Source organism: Entelurus aequoreus, linkage group LG17 (genome assembly GCF_033978785.1).
Source record: "Entelurus aequoreus isolate RoL-2023_Sb linkage group LG17, RoL_Eaeq_v1.1, whole genome shotgun sequence".
Classification (NCBI taxonomy): domain Eukaryota; kingdom Metazoa; phylum Chordata; class Actinopteri; order Syngnathiformes; family Syngnathidae; genus Entelurus; species Entelurus aequoreus.
The window spans coordinates 3,832,845-3,847,216 of record NC_084747.1 but is presented as its reverse complement, the minus strand read 5'-3'; the positions used below and the strand labels follow the sequence as shown (position 1 = coordinate 3,847,216).

At 40.7% G+C, this 14,372-nt stretch overlaps 1 protein-coding gene across 17 annotated transcripts in view; it reads right to left on the bottom strand.

The window, feature by feature from the left end:
- LOC133632149 (calcium/calmodulin-dependent protein kinase type II subunit beta-like) overlaps window positions 1-14,372 on the bottom strand; it is a 231,670-nt gene that overhangs the window by 15,847 nt on the left and 201,451 nt on the right. For all 17 annotated transcript variants that reach the window (XM_062024415.1, XM_062024398.1, XM_062024401.1 and 14 more), the window contains one exon: window positions 12,366-12,414. In XM_062024415.1, coding sequence (XP_061880399.1) covers window positions 12,366-12,414 — 49 coding nt within the window. The remainder of the gene's footprint in view (window positions 1-12,365; window positions 12,415-14,372) is intronic.

Here is a 14,372-nt window from a genome sequence, read left to right as displayed (position 1 = left end):
GCACGGAGCCCAGCAGGTCAGCGAACTTAGCGGCCGCTGGGTGGAGGAAGCACGGAGATCAAAGATAGAGGCGTCTTTCCTCACAAACATAATGGATGTACATGTGCACAACACCTGCGTGGAGTGGTCTGTGGCGCTATTACACGTACTGTACGTCCACAGGAGGGAGCCAGTGAATTATTGGAAGCGGTGCGTGGGAGTGACGAGGAGGCGGATGGGAATAAGAAATGCTGTCAAGCATCTCCGCATTTACTGCCTCGGCATATCTTTGGACCGTGATCATCGTAAATACATGTCCGCCTAAGAGATTTAGGGGTTTCTAATATTAGGACACTGAATGGGTGACTGGAAGACTAGAGTGCGAGACATAGAATGACATCATAGCAACAGAGTGGTACCTCAACTTATGAGTATTGTGTCATACGAGCGTCTTGTTTTGCTTTAAGTTGCTGGCGTAATTTGAGTTGCAGTACGAGCATTTTCGCCACCTGTTGAAGTAGTGTTTGTCCACAGCCCACGGCCGGAGATCGACACAATCCTGCCCTCCAACCACCGGAACTAACAAAGTTAGTGTGAAGGAGAAGAAGCCGACAACCAAATCGGAGAAACAAATTTAAAAACAAGTTCAACCAGTTGCCTGATCTAGCAAGTCAGCCCCGCAGCCATCGTCCGTCAATCAAAAACGTCCGTGAGCAACATAAACGATTATCTAGTTCAGGGGTTCTTAACCTTTTTTGACCTCGGGGCCGAGATTTTGTGGTACAGAGGGGTCTGGGGCCCACTCAAATATTCATCCATCCATCCATGGGGCAGCAGCCTGAGCAGAGAAGCCCAGATCTCCCTCTCCCGAGCCACTTCGGGAGGTCCAGAGGCGTTCCCAGGCCAGCTGGGAGACACAGTCTCCTTAACATGTCTTGGGTCTTCTGCCTGGACTCCTACCAGTCGGACGTGCCATAAGTGCCATAGTGCGTATGCGTCGATTTAGACGGCCGCTGCTGCAGTTCGCTTCGTCTTTGTTCGCTTTGTACTTTTACATTTACTTTTCATCTAGTCATGCCCTTCTAAACATGCCGTTTAGAAGAGTTTTGTTCGTCCTACTGACGGTGGGGACACTACTGAAGAGCTCAGACGGACACCAAGTGGAGAGGCTCCTTTATCTACGCCAGGGAACAGTTGTTAGCGATACCAGTTGTTAGCATCCAGCTAACGGACCCGGCGCCAACTAACCAGATCCCGGAGGAGCTAAAAAGGACTAATGGAGGTTCTAGTAGCTGTCGAGGGAAAGGGAGACGTTCGAGACAGAAGAGGGCTGAAGCGAGGAGGGAGAGAAGGAGATATAAACCATATCTTCCTTCCGGCGTCATGGGTAACGTGCGGTCTCTGGCAAATAAAATGGATGAGTTGTCGGTGCTTGCCGGTAGTCAGAAAGAATATCGTGAGTGTAGCCTAATGTAATTTACTGAGACGTGGCTGCAGAACCATGTTCCTGCTAGTAACGTCTCTATAAACGGGTTTCAAACGGTGCGCGCTGACCTGGACCAAACCAGAGGCAAGCGGAAAGGAGGGGGGCTTGCTTTGTTAATTAACAAGTAATGGTGTCACCCCGGTCATATCACAATAAAAGAGTGAATACTGTGACCCGAATATAGAGATGTTAGCTGTAGGACTCAGACCATATTATTTGCCCAGAGAGTATATATCCCCCCCTCTGCTAACGCCGCAGCTGCGAGTGACGTCATCCACAGCTCGATAGCCAGACTCCAAACCAAGCACCCGAAAACTCTCATCCTCATCTCAGGGGATTTTAACCATGTTACTATGGACAAATCACTACCCAACTTCACCTAGTATGTCAGCTGCCACACCAGAGGAAATAAGATCCTGGACCTGCTGTACGCGAACATCAAGGATGCGTATAGCCCCATACCACTACCAGAGCTGGGCCGGTCAGACCACAACCTTGTTTACCTCAACCCCTGTTATGTGCCTCTGGTTAAAAGACGGCCTGTGACCAAAAAAACATTGAGAAGGTGGTCAGAGGGGGTCCAAGAGACACTACAGGGCTGTTTTCAGGTAACTGACTGGCAGGTGCTCACGGAGCCTCATGGAGAGGACATTGACGGGCTCACAGAGTGCGTCACAGACTATCCCTACCTAGAGGAAAGGGAGACCACACCAGTGCAATGTGATTGGACGACTAGCGAGTGGAAGGGTTTTTCAACGATGTTACCACGTAATCGTTATCTCCATGAAAAAGCAGCTTTAAAAATACATTCCATATTTTGAGATAGGCAAAGGTGTTTTACCTGAGGAAAGTGAAAGCTCGACTCCCCTCAACAAAATGCAGATATTATTCTTTGAACCAGCTTAGATCTGCTCACTGAACTAGTTAGCTTTGTCCAATAAGTACACTTTTGGCCTATTGTCCAAAACAGGTATTTTGTCCTCGAAATAAGCTTGAATCCGTCGAAAACCACCACAAACTTTATATTATCACACCATAAGAAATTGTAAATAGGTACTGTAATTTCCGGACTATAAGCCGCACCTGACTATAAGCCGCACCAGCTAAATTTAGGGGAAAATACAGATGGCTCCATATATAAGCCGCACCCGACTATAAGCCGCAGGGTTTTGATGTGTAATTAGCGTAGTATATAGGGGTTCCTGCTACCACGGAGGGGATTGTCGGGACAGAGATGACTGTTTGAGAACGCAAAGCGTCCCATTTATTAACAATAAATCTTTCAATCATTCAATCAAACTTTCACATCTTTGACATGGCGAACAGCATTCGTGCAGAGTACAAATAATACAACGGTGCAAAGTAATACAAAGTGCTCGCCTGTATGTTATCAAAATAACCAGCCTACCGGTATATGAAAAGTCAGTCTTTAATCATTGTGTCATCGTCTTCGTCCTGCGTACTAAAACCACCGAAATCCTCTTCGTCGGTGTCGGAGAAGAACAGGCCGTATATAAGCCGCACCCTTGTATAAGCCGCAGGGACCAGAACGAGGGGGAAAAGTAGCGGCTTATAGTCCGGAAATTACGGTAACTTTGTCTTGTGGCTGAAGTCGAATAATTCAAAGCTAGGATGTGTTTGGGTTTAAAAAAGTACAAGCGCTACTTTAAAAGAAGCTTGACATTTTGTTCTCCGGCTGGGCTTGGATCCGTCGATAACTGGCACTGCTGTTACACGCAGTTTAAATTAGCGTATGACTAGAAATTTGGGGGTTAAAAAAGCCAACTCTCTCTTGTGGGAAAAAATGTGTCAGGGTCGATAGAAGTAATAGCTAGCCTGTTCTGAAGAAGCTGCACATTTTGCCCCTCAGCTTGGCTTAAATCCAACGAAATCCGGTCTTTGCTATTACGCACAGTTCAAGAAATTTGAGATATTTCAAGACCCAGTAGGTGTTTGGGCTGAGAACAATAATAGCTAGCCTGTCTTAAACAGGACACGCATTTTGTTTTTGTCCGATAGTATTTGAGTTAGTTAAGAACCGACAATGCTATCGCGCAAACTTTATGGAAAAAAATCAGTTTCTCCGCATTTACATTCATCACAGATTTTGCCATGACAACAACATACTGACGAACTACTCTTAATCAGTTCATTACCATGAATTGATTAACGTGGACCCCGACTTAAACAAGTTGAAAAAAGTATTCGGGTGTTACCATTTAGTGGTCAATTGTACGGAATATGTACTGTACTGTGCAATCTACTAATAAAAGTTTTAATCAATCAATGACTCAATCACCTTAGTTGTCCCTTGAATCTTGACTGCAAGACATTCTGGACAATTGCATGCGTCCGATTACATGATCGTGGTACATTCCAGGTCGAGTACGGTGATCAGCTGTGAGCATATTAACTCGATCAAACTTGAAGGAAATCAGAGTCAACCTTTTCCTGCTCATCTTCCGTTTGTGTGGCAACGCAGAAGTAACTAAGTGACGAAACTTGGAGCGAAACAAAATCAATGTCAGTCTTGACTCGGCGTTATCCTCCAAAGACGAAGCTATTGTCGAGATAAAAACTAAGTCGACTTCGGTTGTGTGTCGGTGGGATGTGAAGCCAATCGAGCGGATGTACAAGGAAGGCATGACTGCGGTTGGCGCCCTCACGAAAGGACAACGCAACAAATTTGCTGAATCGTTTGGAAAAAAGTAGCACCCAAATGAAAATGCGAGGGGAGTCTGCAAAGTAGCATTAGCCGTTTAGCCGCTGCTAGCGGTGCAGCCACCAGACCGATATTTTTTGCCCGCAACTATTTTAAAAAAATGATGCACATTTGCAAGTAGCAGTGATGTCAACAGGGTATGTAGCATTAGGATTTAAAAGAGGTAAAGTTTACATTTTGAAACGTCGTCATTATATTAGACGGGGAAATTAGTTTTGGGTCTTGCATCCCTGCGCAAACACTGGGGACTGCGAACCAGTTATTTCATATTTGTATACATTAGTTTTGCTATTAAGTAAAAGTTTCAATATTTACTCAGTAAGTTAATACAATGTTGAATTCATCTCTAGTTTATTAAGTTTTCAGTACAGATGCTTTAAAACCGGCAGGGTCAAAGAAATGTGTGATATTAATCGAGATCCGATGATATGAAAAAACTAACCGTGATCTTTATTTTTGGCCATATCGCCCAGCCCTACCAGCATTGTGGGAACACTTTGGTGAAGGTCCTTTTGTATTCCCAGTGCACAAAGTAAGGTATATAAAGGTTGTAGAGAACTGATAGAACAAAGCTAGATGACAGTGACTACTGTAGTACTTAAGTAGTCCCCACAAGCAGACTTACATGTGTTCTCAGGCCTGATAACAAAAGTGGTAGTCCAGAAGCCGATCGAGGTTTCAGGTTACAAAGCAGCTGTCCGGCCCTTACTTACGATCAGAAAAATGCCACGACCGACACGATCCTAACTGTTCTGCCTCTTGGAACCACCGTAAGTGGAAAGTTGTCCGGTAGGAAGCGGACCGTCTTCTGGTTTGTTACCTTTCTGTCAGATGCTAGCTGAGCAGCACACTTCTCTGAACACTGGTATCTCTGTCCCCCGGACAGCAGCGCTAATTTAAGACACATCCCTCTTTAGCAACAAACACCCCTCCCTAGGTGGACTCCAATTTAGGACTGTGGTAGTTCTCTCCCTGGACCCATGAACGTTCTGCTAATGAAGCTAACGTTCAGCTTGAGCCTACTATCGTCTCCCAGTTATCTAAATCAGGGGTTCTTGAGCTTTTTGACTTTGGGGACCAAATTTTCCACTACACAACACTTAATCAGTAATCTTTAATCGTAACCCAACAATAGGCCCCAACCCTATGGTTAAGAAACACGGATCTAAATGAGATTCGTGTTGTCGCCTTTGCATTGTGGTGAAAATACTTTGGAAGACATGCTGGAAATCCTTAAAGTTCTATAATCAATAGACAAATGCTCAATGAATTATGAGTAAGGATGTAACGACATCCAAATCTCACGGTACGGTATTACCACGGTATTAAGGCCACAGTACGATGAACAATTGAGTTGACGAGCCCCGTCCTAAAAGGGTTTTGTGTGAGAAATGTCAGGTCAATCCAATTTACGGGGCTTAATAAGTATTTGCAAACAAAATAGCAAAAGCAGCACAGCTTTTGTCCGATACCAGACCAAGAAACGTCCTTGTGGAGCTTCTACAGCACACAAAGGCCTCAGCCAAGGTTGCTAAGGAATGGCTGACACACAAGAGTTGCAAAGATTAAGAGGAAAGGCGGAGGAGGAAGCGAACATTCTGTTCCGTACGCCTGGCACAGAAATTATACGTTTGCGACCTCATTTAGACGCATCGTACTCGGCTTGGATATGAACGTGTGTGTTGGCATGCTGGATAAACACTGATAGAACACGTGTGTGTGCACGGCCAAGACACGTTTGTAGCACTTTCTTCACGTGTTCCCGTTCGGAGTGGTGAACCCAGACAGGCGCGGAACACGGGCAGGAAGTAACGACACCATCTAAGGCGCCAATGAAGTCAAGAACAAGGAACACCACGTGGCACGTGGAGGGCGTCTTCTGTCAAGATCACAAAAAGAAACTCAAAGTGACTGTTCGATGTCCCAAATCAACCTTAAGAAAGTCAGTGACTTCACAATTATCAATCAACCAATCAATCAATGTTTACTTATATAGCCCTGAACCACCAGTGTCTCAAAGGGGTGCACAAGCCACAACCACATCCTCGGCTCAGATACCACACCAGGGCAAGGGAAAACTCAACCCAATGGGACAATGAGAAACCTTGGAGGTGACTGCAGATGTGGGGACCCCCGCCCTGGGCGACCGGTGCAATGGACGTCGAGTGGATCTAGCATAATAGTGTGAGAGTCCAGTCCATAGTGGATCTAACATAATAGTGTGTGACTCCAGTCCATAGTGGATCTAACATAATAGTGTGAGAGTCCGGTCCATAGTGGATCTAACATAATATTGTGAGAGTCCAGTCCATAGTGGATCTAACATAATATTGTGAGAGTCCAGTCCATAGTGGATCTAGCATAATAGTGAGAGTCTAGTCCATAGTGGATCTAACATAATAGTGAGAGAGTCCAGTCCATAGTGGATCTAACATAATAGTGAGAGTCCAGTCCATAGTGGATCTAACATAATAGTGAGAGTCCAGTCCATAGTGGATCTAACATAATAGTGTGAGAGTCCAGTCCATAGTGGATCTAACATAATATTGTGAGAGTCCAGTCCATAGTGGATCTAGCATAATAGTGAGAGTCTAGTCCATAGTGGATCTAACATAATAGTGTGAGAGTCCAGTCCATAGTGGATCTAACATAATAGTGAGAGAGTGCAGTCCATAGTGGATCTAACATAATAGTGTGAGAGTCCAGTCCATAGTGGATCTAACATAATAGTGTGTGAGTCCAGTCCATAGTGGATCTAACATAATAGTGAGAGTCCAGTCCATAGTGGATCTAACATAATAGTGAGAGTCCAGTCCATAGTGGATCTAACATAATAGTGTGAGAGTCCAGTCCATAGTGGATCTAACATAATAGTGAGAGAGTCCAGTCCATAGTGTATCTAACATAATAATGAGAGTCCAGTCCATAGTGGATCTAACATAACAGTGAGAGTCCAGTCCATAGTGGATCTAACATAATAGTGAGAGTCCAGTCCATAGTGGATCTAACATAATAGTGTGTGAGTCCAGTCCATAGTGGATCTAACATAACAGTGAGAGTCCAGTCCGTAGTGGATCTAACATAATAGTGTGAGAGTCCAGTCCATAGTGGATCTAACATAATAGTGTGAGAGTCCAGTCCATAGTGCATCTAACATAATAGTGAGATTCCAGTCCATAGTGGATCTAACATAATAGTGTGAGAGTCCAGTCCATAGTGGATCTAACATAATAGTGAGAGTCCAGTCCATAGTGGATCTAACATAATAGTGAGAGAGTCCAGTCCATAGTGGATCTAACATAATAGTGAGAGTCCAGTCCATAGTGGATCTAACATAATAGTGAGAGTCCAGTCCATAGTGGATCTAACATAATAGTGTGAGAGTCCAGTCCATAGTGGATCTAACATAACAGTGAGAGTCCAGTCCATAGTGGATCTAACATAACAGTGAGAGTCCAGTCCATAGTGGATCTAACATAATAGTGAGAGTCCAGTCCATAGTGGATCTAACATAATATTGTGAGAGTCCAGTCCATAGTGGATCTAACATAATAGTGTGTGAGTCCAGTCCATAGTGGATCTAACATAATAATGTGAGAGTCCAGTCCATAGTGGATCTAACATAACAGTGAGAGTCCAGTCCATAGTGGATCTAACATAACAGTGAGAGTCCAGTCCATAGTGGATCTAACATAATAGTGAGAGTCCAGTCATAGTGGATCTAACATAATAGTGAGAGTCCAGTCCATAGTGGATCTAACATAATAGTGTGAGAGTCCAGTCCATAGTGGATCTAACATAACAGTGAGAGTCCAGTCCATAGTGGATCTAACATAATAGTGAGAGTCCAGTCCATAGTGGATCTAACATAATATTGTGAGAGTCCAGTCCATAGTGGATCTAACATAATAGTGTGTGAGTCCAGTCCATAGTGGATCTAACATAATAATGTGAGAGTCCAGTCCATAGTGGATCTAACATAATAGTGTGAGAGTCCAGTCCATAGTGGATCTAACATAATAGTGTGTGAGTCCAGTCCATAGTGGATCTAACATAATAATGTGAGAGTCCAGTCCATAGTGGATCTAACATAATAGTGAGAGTCCAGTCCATAGTGGATCTAACATAATAGTGTGAGAGTCCAGTCCATAGTGGATCTAACATAATAGTGTGAGAGTGCAGTCCATAGTGGATCTAACATAATAGTGAGAGTCCAGTCCATAGTGGATCTAACATAATAATGTGAGAGTCCAGTCCATAGTGGATCTAACATAATAGTGAGAGTCCAGTCCATAGTGGATCTAACATAATAGTGTGAGAGTCCAGTCCATAGTGGATCTAGCATAATAGTGTGAGAGTCCAGTCCATAGTGGATCTAACATAATAGTGTGAGAGTCCAGTCCATAGTGGATCTAACATAATAGTGTGAGAGTGCAGTCCATAGTGGATCTAACATAATAGTGTGAGAGTCCAGTCCATAGTGGATCTAACATAACAGTGAAAGTCCAGTCCATAGTGGATCTAACATAACAGTGAGAGTCCAGTCCATAGTGGGGCCAGCAGGAGACCATCCCGAGAGGAGACAGGTCAGCAGCGCAGAGACGTCCCCAAGACGTCTCTACAGAATCTCCTCTCTGGTCAACAAAAGCACCATGAAGATTCTAGCGGGAACCCTTTTTCGACTACGCATGCACCTCCTGGTACCCCAGCACCTCCAAAACCCTCAAATCAAGACTCCAAACATCCCAGAACAAGGTAGTTCCGGGATGCCATATGGTCCGAAAAACACGGTACATCTTCATACTTAACGGTGTAGAGCTAAGACTTGATAACAACGAGGCTGTGAACTGCGGCACTTGTCCTAACTAACAGAACTAGTCGCAAACCGTACTGGACTGATTATTAAAAATAACCCTGAAAAATGAAAGTAACTCCTGGAAGGAGACAACACAGGAGAGTGAATGATGCCAAAAACATACATTCGTCTCGTCTAGAGTTTAGTCCTGACCCCAAAGGGCGCAGTACATCCAAGCTCCACAGGGGGTCAGTAAGAGGTCACGGCACGACTGCATAAAGCAGGGGTCAGCAACCTTTTTGAAAGCAAGAGCTACTTCTTGGGTAGTGATTAATGCGAAGGGCTACCAGTTTGATACACACTTAAATAAATTGCCAGAAATAGCCAATTTGCTCAATTTACCTTTAACTCTATGTTATTATCAGCTGTAGGCTGAGAGACAGCTTCATCCATCAGGCTGTCAGGAAGCTGAACTCTCTCCCGGCCCCCCCCCCCTTCTCACTCTGCCCTGCAATCTGATCTGAACTGAACTGTGAACTGAGACACTACACCCCACCCCCCCCCCCCCCACTCACCCACACACACACACACACACACACACACACACACACACACACACACACACACACACACACACCATCTATCACTTAGCCACTTTACTCCGGACTCAAAATGCTGCTAACTGTTTTAACTGTTTACACTGTTTACATTGCACTTTGCACTCCCATCTGAATACTTAGATAGATATTATAGATATTCTGGTAATATCTTCTTCCCCTGTATATTTTTCCCCCCCCTCATGCGACTGTTTAAATTGTTGTCTTTTTTATTTTTCTTTTACACTTTATATTTATAGACACCGTGGATGTGAGAGGAACGCAATTTCGTCCACCTGTATGTCCTGTACAAACAGTTGTTTGACAATAAAGCTGACTTTGACTTTGACTTATTAATAATGAATGACATTTACACTTAATTGAACGGTTTAAAAGAGGAGAAAACAAGAAAAAAATTACAATAACATTTTGAAACATAGTTTATCTTCAATTTCGACTCTTTAAAATTAAAAATTCAACCGAAAAAAAAAAAGAGAAAAACTACCTAATTTGAATCTTTTTGAAAAAATTTAAATAATAATTTATGGAACATCATTAGTAATTTTTCCTGATTAAGATTAATTTTAGAATTTTGATGACATGTTTTAAATAGGTAAAATCCGATCTGCACTTTGTTAGAATATATAACAAATTGGACCAAGCTATATTTCTAACAAAGACAAATCATTATTTCTTCTAGATTTTCCAGAACAAAAATTTTAAAAGAAATTCAAAAGACTTTGAAATAAGATTTAAATTTTATTCTACAGATTTTCTAGATTTGCCAGAATCATTTTTTTGAATTTTAATCATAATAAGTTTGAAGAAATATTTCACAAATATTCTTCGTCGAAAAAACAGAAGCTAAAATGAAGAATTAAATTAAAATGTATTTATTATTCTTTACAATAAAAAAAAAAAATTTTACTTGAACATTGATTTAAATTGTCAGGAAAGAAGAGGAAGGAATTTAAAAGGTAAAAAGGTATATGTGTTTAAAAATCCTAAAATCATTTTTAAGGTTGTATTTTTTTCTCTAAAATTGTCTTTCTGAAAGTTATAAGAAGCAAAGTAAAAAAAATGTATGAATTTATTTAAACAAGTGAAGACCAAGTCTTTAAAATATTTTCTTGGATTTTCAAATTCTATTTGAGTTTTGTCTCTCTTAGAAGTAAAAATGTCGGGCAAAGCGAGACCAGCTTGCTAGTAAATAAATAAAATGTAAAAAATAGGGGCAGCTCACTGGTAAGTGCTGCTATTTGAGCTATTTTTAGAACAGGCCAGCGGGCTACTCATCTTGTCTTTACGGGCTACCTGGTGCCCGCGGGCACCGCGTTGGTGACCCCTGGCATAAACCATCAATTTCAATGCATTCAATTGTTGTTGATGTTGTCCACTTGTCATGTACTTGTCAACATGTAATCTGATTACACTATTTAGCTACACCAGAGGGTCAAAACATTAGAAACACCTCTCGCTATGAAGCATTGTACAAAACATGTGACCACAAGCACAATTATACACGTTTATTCATTTACGCGTGTGTGTGTGTGTGTGTGTGTGATCTTGTATTGTGTACCCTTGTTGAGACACGAAGAAGGAAAAGTATCTTCCATATGAGGAGGTGTGAACAAGTGATGACATAAATCATGGTCCCAATAACATTGCGTCTAATAGAGAATGTCTCATTTGTTCCCTGGTGGTGACATCTATCAAAATGAGGGTGGTCAAAAAAAGGAGGGATTTTTTCAAATTGACTGTGTGTCGCTTTTAAAAGTGCTCCTCCTCTGGTCAACATAGGAAATAACAAGTGTATGTAAGAAATTGAAATGCGCCCCTTTTGGCCAAAATTGATCAAATAAATAAATAAATAAATATGTATATATAGACATAATGGCTTCTACATGTAAAGCGACTTTGGGTACTTAGAAAAGCGCTATATAAATCACAGGTATTATTATTATTATTACTGTAATAACTTGAAGTAAATAATGAAGAAAACCAATAACAAACACTTTTTTTTTTTTTTACTAAAAACAGTCTTTTTCTTACAATGTGTCGACTTTTTTTCTTATAAAATTGGGATTTCTTTCCATTTGTGTAATATTGCAACATTTTCTCGTAAAATTATGACTTTTTCACGTAAAAATGACTACTTTTCAATGCAAAACGGTGACATTTGTCGTATAAATATCAGACTTTTATCACAATATTGCCAATTTTTTGTTGTCGTCCTTGTAAAATAGTGACCTTTTTGGAGTGAAATGATGACTTTTGTCATCATTTTGCCGAGTGAAATTCCGATTATTATTATTATTATAATATTGCCAACATTTCAAAGTTTTCTTATAAAATTGTGACTCTTGTCGAGTGAAATGACGACTCGTTTCATAAAATTGCCAAAATGTGAAGCTTTTCTTGTAAAATTGCGAATGCTATCGAGTAAATTCTAACTTTGATCATAACGTTGCACAAATGTTCAGTTTTTCTTGTAAAATTTTGACTCGCGTTGAGTAAAATGACGACTTTTATTATAATGCTGACAACATTGTAAGTTTGTCTTGTGAAGCTGTGACCTTTTTCTCGTGAAATTCCAACTCATTTTTCACAACAAGTTTTTTTATATTTGCATAGTTTGTATATATTATTAATGTTGTAAATACAAATCTTTATATATCTAGAAAGGCTGGTCCTGAAGCGAGAGGCATTATTCGGAGGTCTCAAGAAGGTAAGAAATACAATAATGTGTGTGTGTGTGTGTGAGAGAGAGAGAGAGAGAGGTCTTACCTTTCACGTCTTCATCCTCCACCGTGGTGTTGCTGCTGTCCGACGACTCCTGGAGATCACACATTAAATATAAATTTTTTAAAGAATATAAATATTGCACAATTAGCTCGGATGGAGAAACAAAGATGTGAGGGCATGGAAACACTGGCCAACAGGGGGAGCAGTCCTACTGTTTGCTCACCATTTAGGAGGCTTTGCTAGTTAGTATCAGATTTCCAGCAGGTGAACTTAATGAGCAGTGTATGTGTGTGTGTGTGTGTGTGTGTGTGTGGGTGTGTGTGTGTGTGTGTGTGTGTGTGTGTGTGTGTGTGTGTGTGTGTGTGTGTGTTTCTCCCAATGGTGAAAAGTGTAGCGTAAAGTAGAAGAAGGATGTGTGCAATTATTCCTAAATCAGGGTTAAATAAAACTCTGTGACAGACAATTTCCATTATTTCCAATAGGGAAAACATTTTGGAATTAAATGGCGTTTTATTCAACTTTACCTTTCCAACGCATTTTATTCTTTGATATTAATAACACGTGTCTAATATTGTTTGTTAGGACAAACTAAATAAATAAGTTGTAAGCAAACAAAAGTAAAGGAAAAGGAAGAAAAAAAACTACAAGTACAAAACGTTTTACATATTAAAATGAAACATTGGATTGGATTGGAGTTGTTGAATCGGACGTTTTAGCTGATATAATCCAATAAATGTTTTCTAGCTGATATCGGACCGATGTGCGATATCAATATTTGACTGGCACAACGCTAAAAAAAAAAAGAAAAAAAAAAAAGAAAGGGAAAGTTAGACTTAAAAAGGGGAAAAAAACTACAAAAAAAAAACATTTTACATATAAAAAAAAATTGGATCGGATTGAAGTTGTTGAATCGGACGTTTTAGCTGATATAATCCAATAAATGTTTTCTATCTGATATCGGACCCATGTGCGCTAAAAAACACAACCACAAAAAGAAAGGGAGAGTTACACTTAAAAAGGAAGAAAAAAACTACAAGAAAAAAACATTTTACATCCATCCATCCATCCATTTTTAGTTATAAAAAAAAATTGGATTGTATTGGAGTTGTTGGATCGGACGTTTTAGCCGATATAATCCAATAAATGTTTTCTAGCTGATATCGGACCCATGTGCGATATCAATATTTGATCGGCACACCGCTTAAAAAAACACAAACCACAAAAAGAAAGGGAAAGTTACACTTAAAAAGGAAAAAAAACTACAAGAAAAAATTATTTTACATATAAAAAAAAATTGTATTGAAGTTGTTGAATCGGACGTTTTAGCTGATATAATCCAATAAATGTTTTCTATCTGATATCGGACCCATGTGCGCTAAAAAAACACAACCACAAAAAGAAAGGGAGAGTTACACTTAAAAAGTAAGAAAAAAAACTACAAGAAAAAAACATTTTACATCCATCCATCCATCCATTTTCTACCGCTTGTCCCTTTCGGGGTTTTAAAAAAAAAATTGGATTGGAGTTGTTGAATCGGACGTTTTAGCCGATATAATCCAATAAATGTTTTCTAGCTGATATCGGACCGATGTGCGATATCAATATTTGATCGGCACACCGCTAAAAAAACACAAACCACAAAAAGAAAGGGAAAGTTACACTTAAAAAGGGAAAAAAAATACAAGAAAAAAACATTTTACATATATAAAAAAATTGGATTGTATTGGAGTTGTTGAATCGGACGTTTTAGCTGATATAATCCAATAAATGTTTTCTAGCTGATATCGGACCCATGTGCAATATTAAAGTTAAAGTTAAAGTACCAATGATAGTCACACACACACTAGGTGTGCTGCATTTGACCCATCACCCTTGATCACCCCCTGGGAGGTGAGGGGAGCAGTGAGCAGCAGCGGTGGCCACGCCCAGGAATCATTTTTTGGCGATTTAACTCCCAATTGCAACCCTTGATGCTGAGTGCCAAGCAGGGAGGTATCGGGTCCCATTTTTATAGTCTTTGGTATGACTCGGCCGGGGTTTGAACTCACA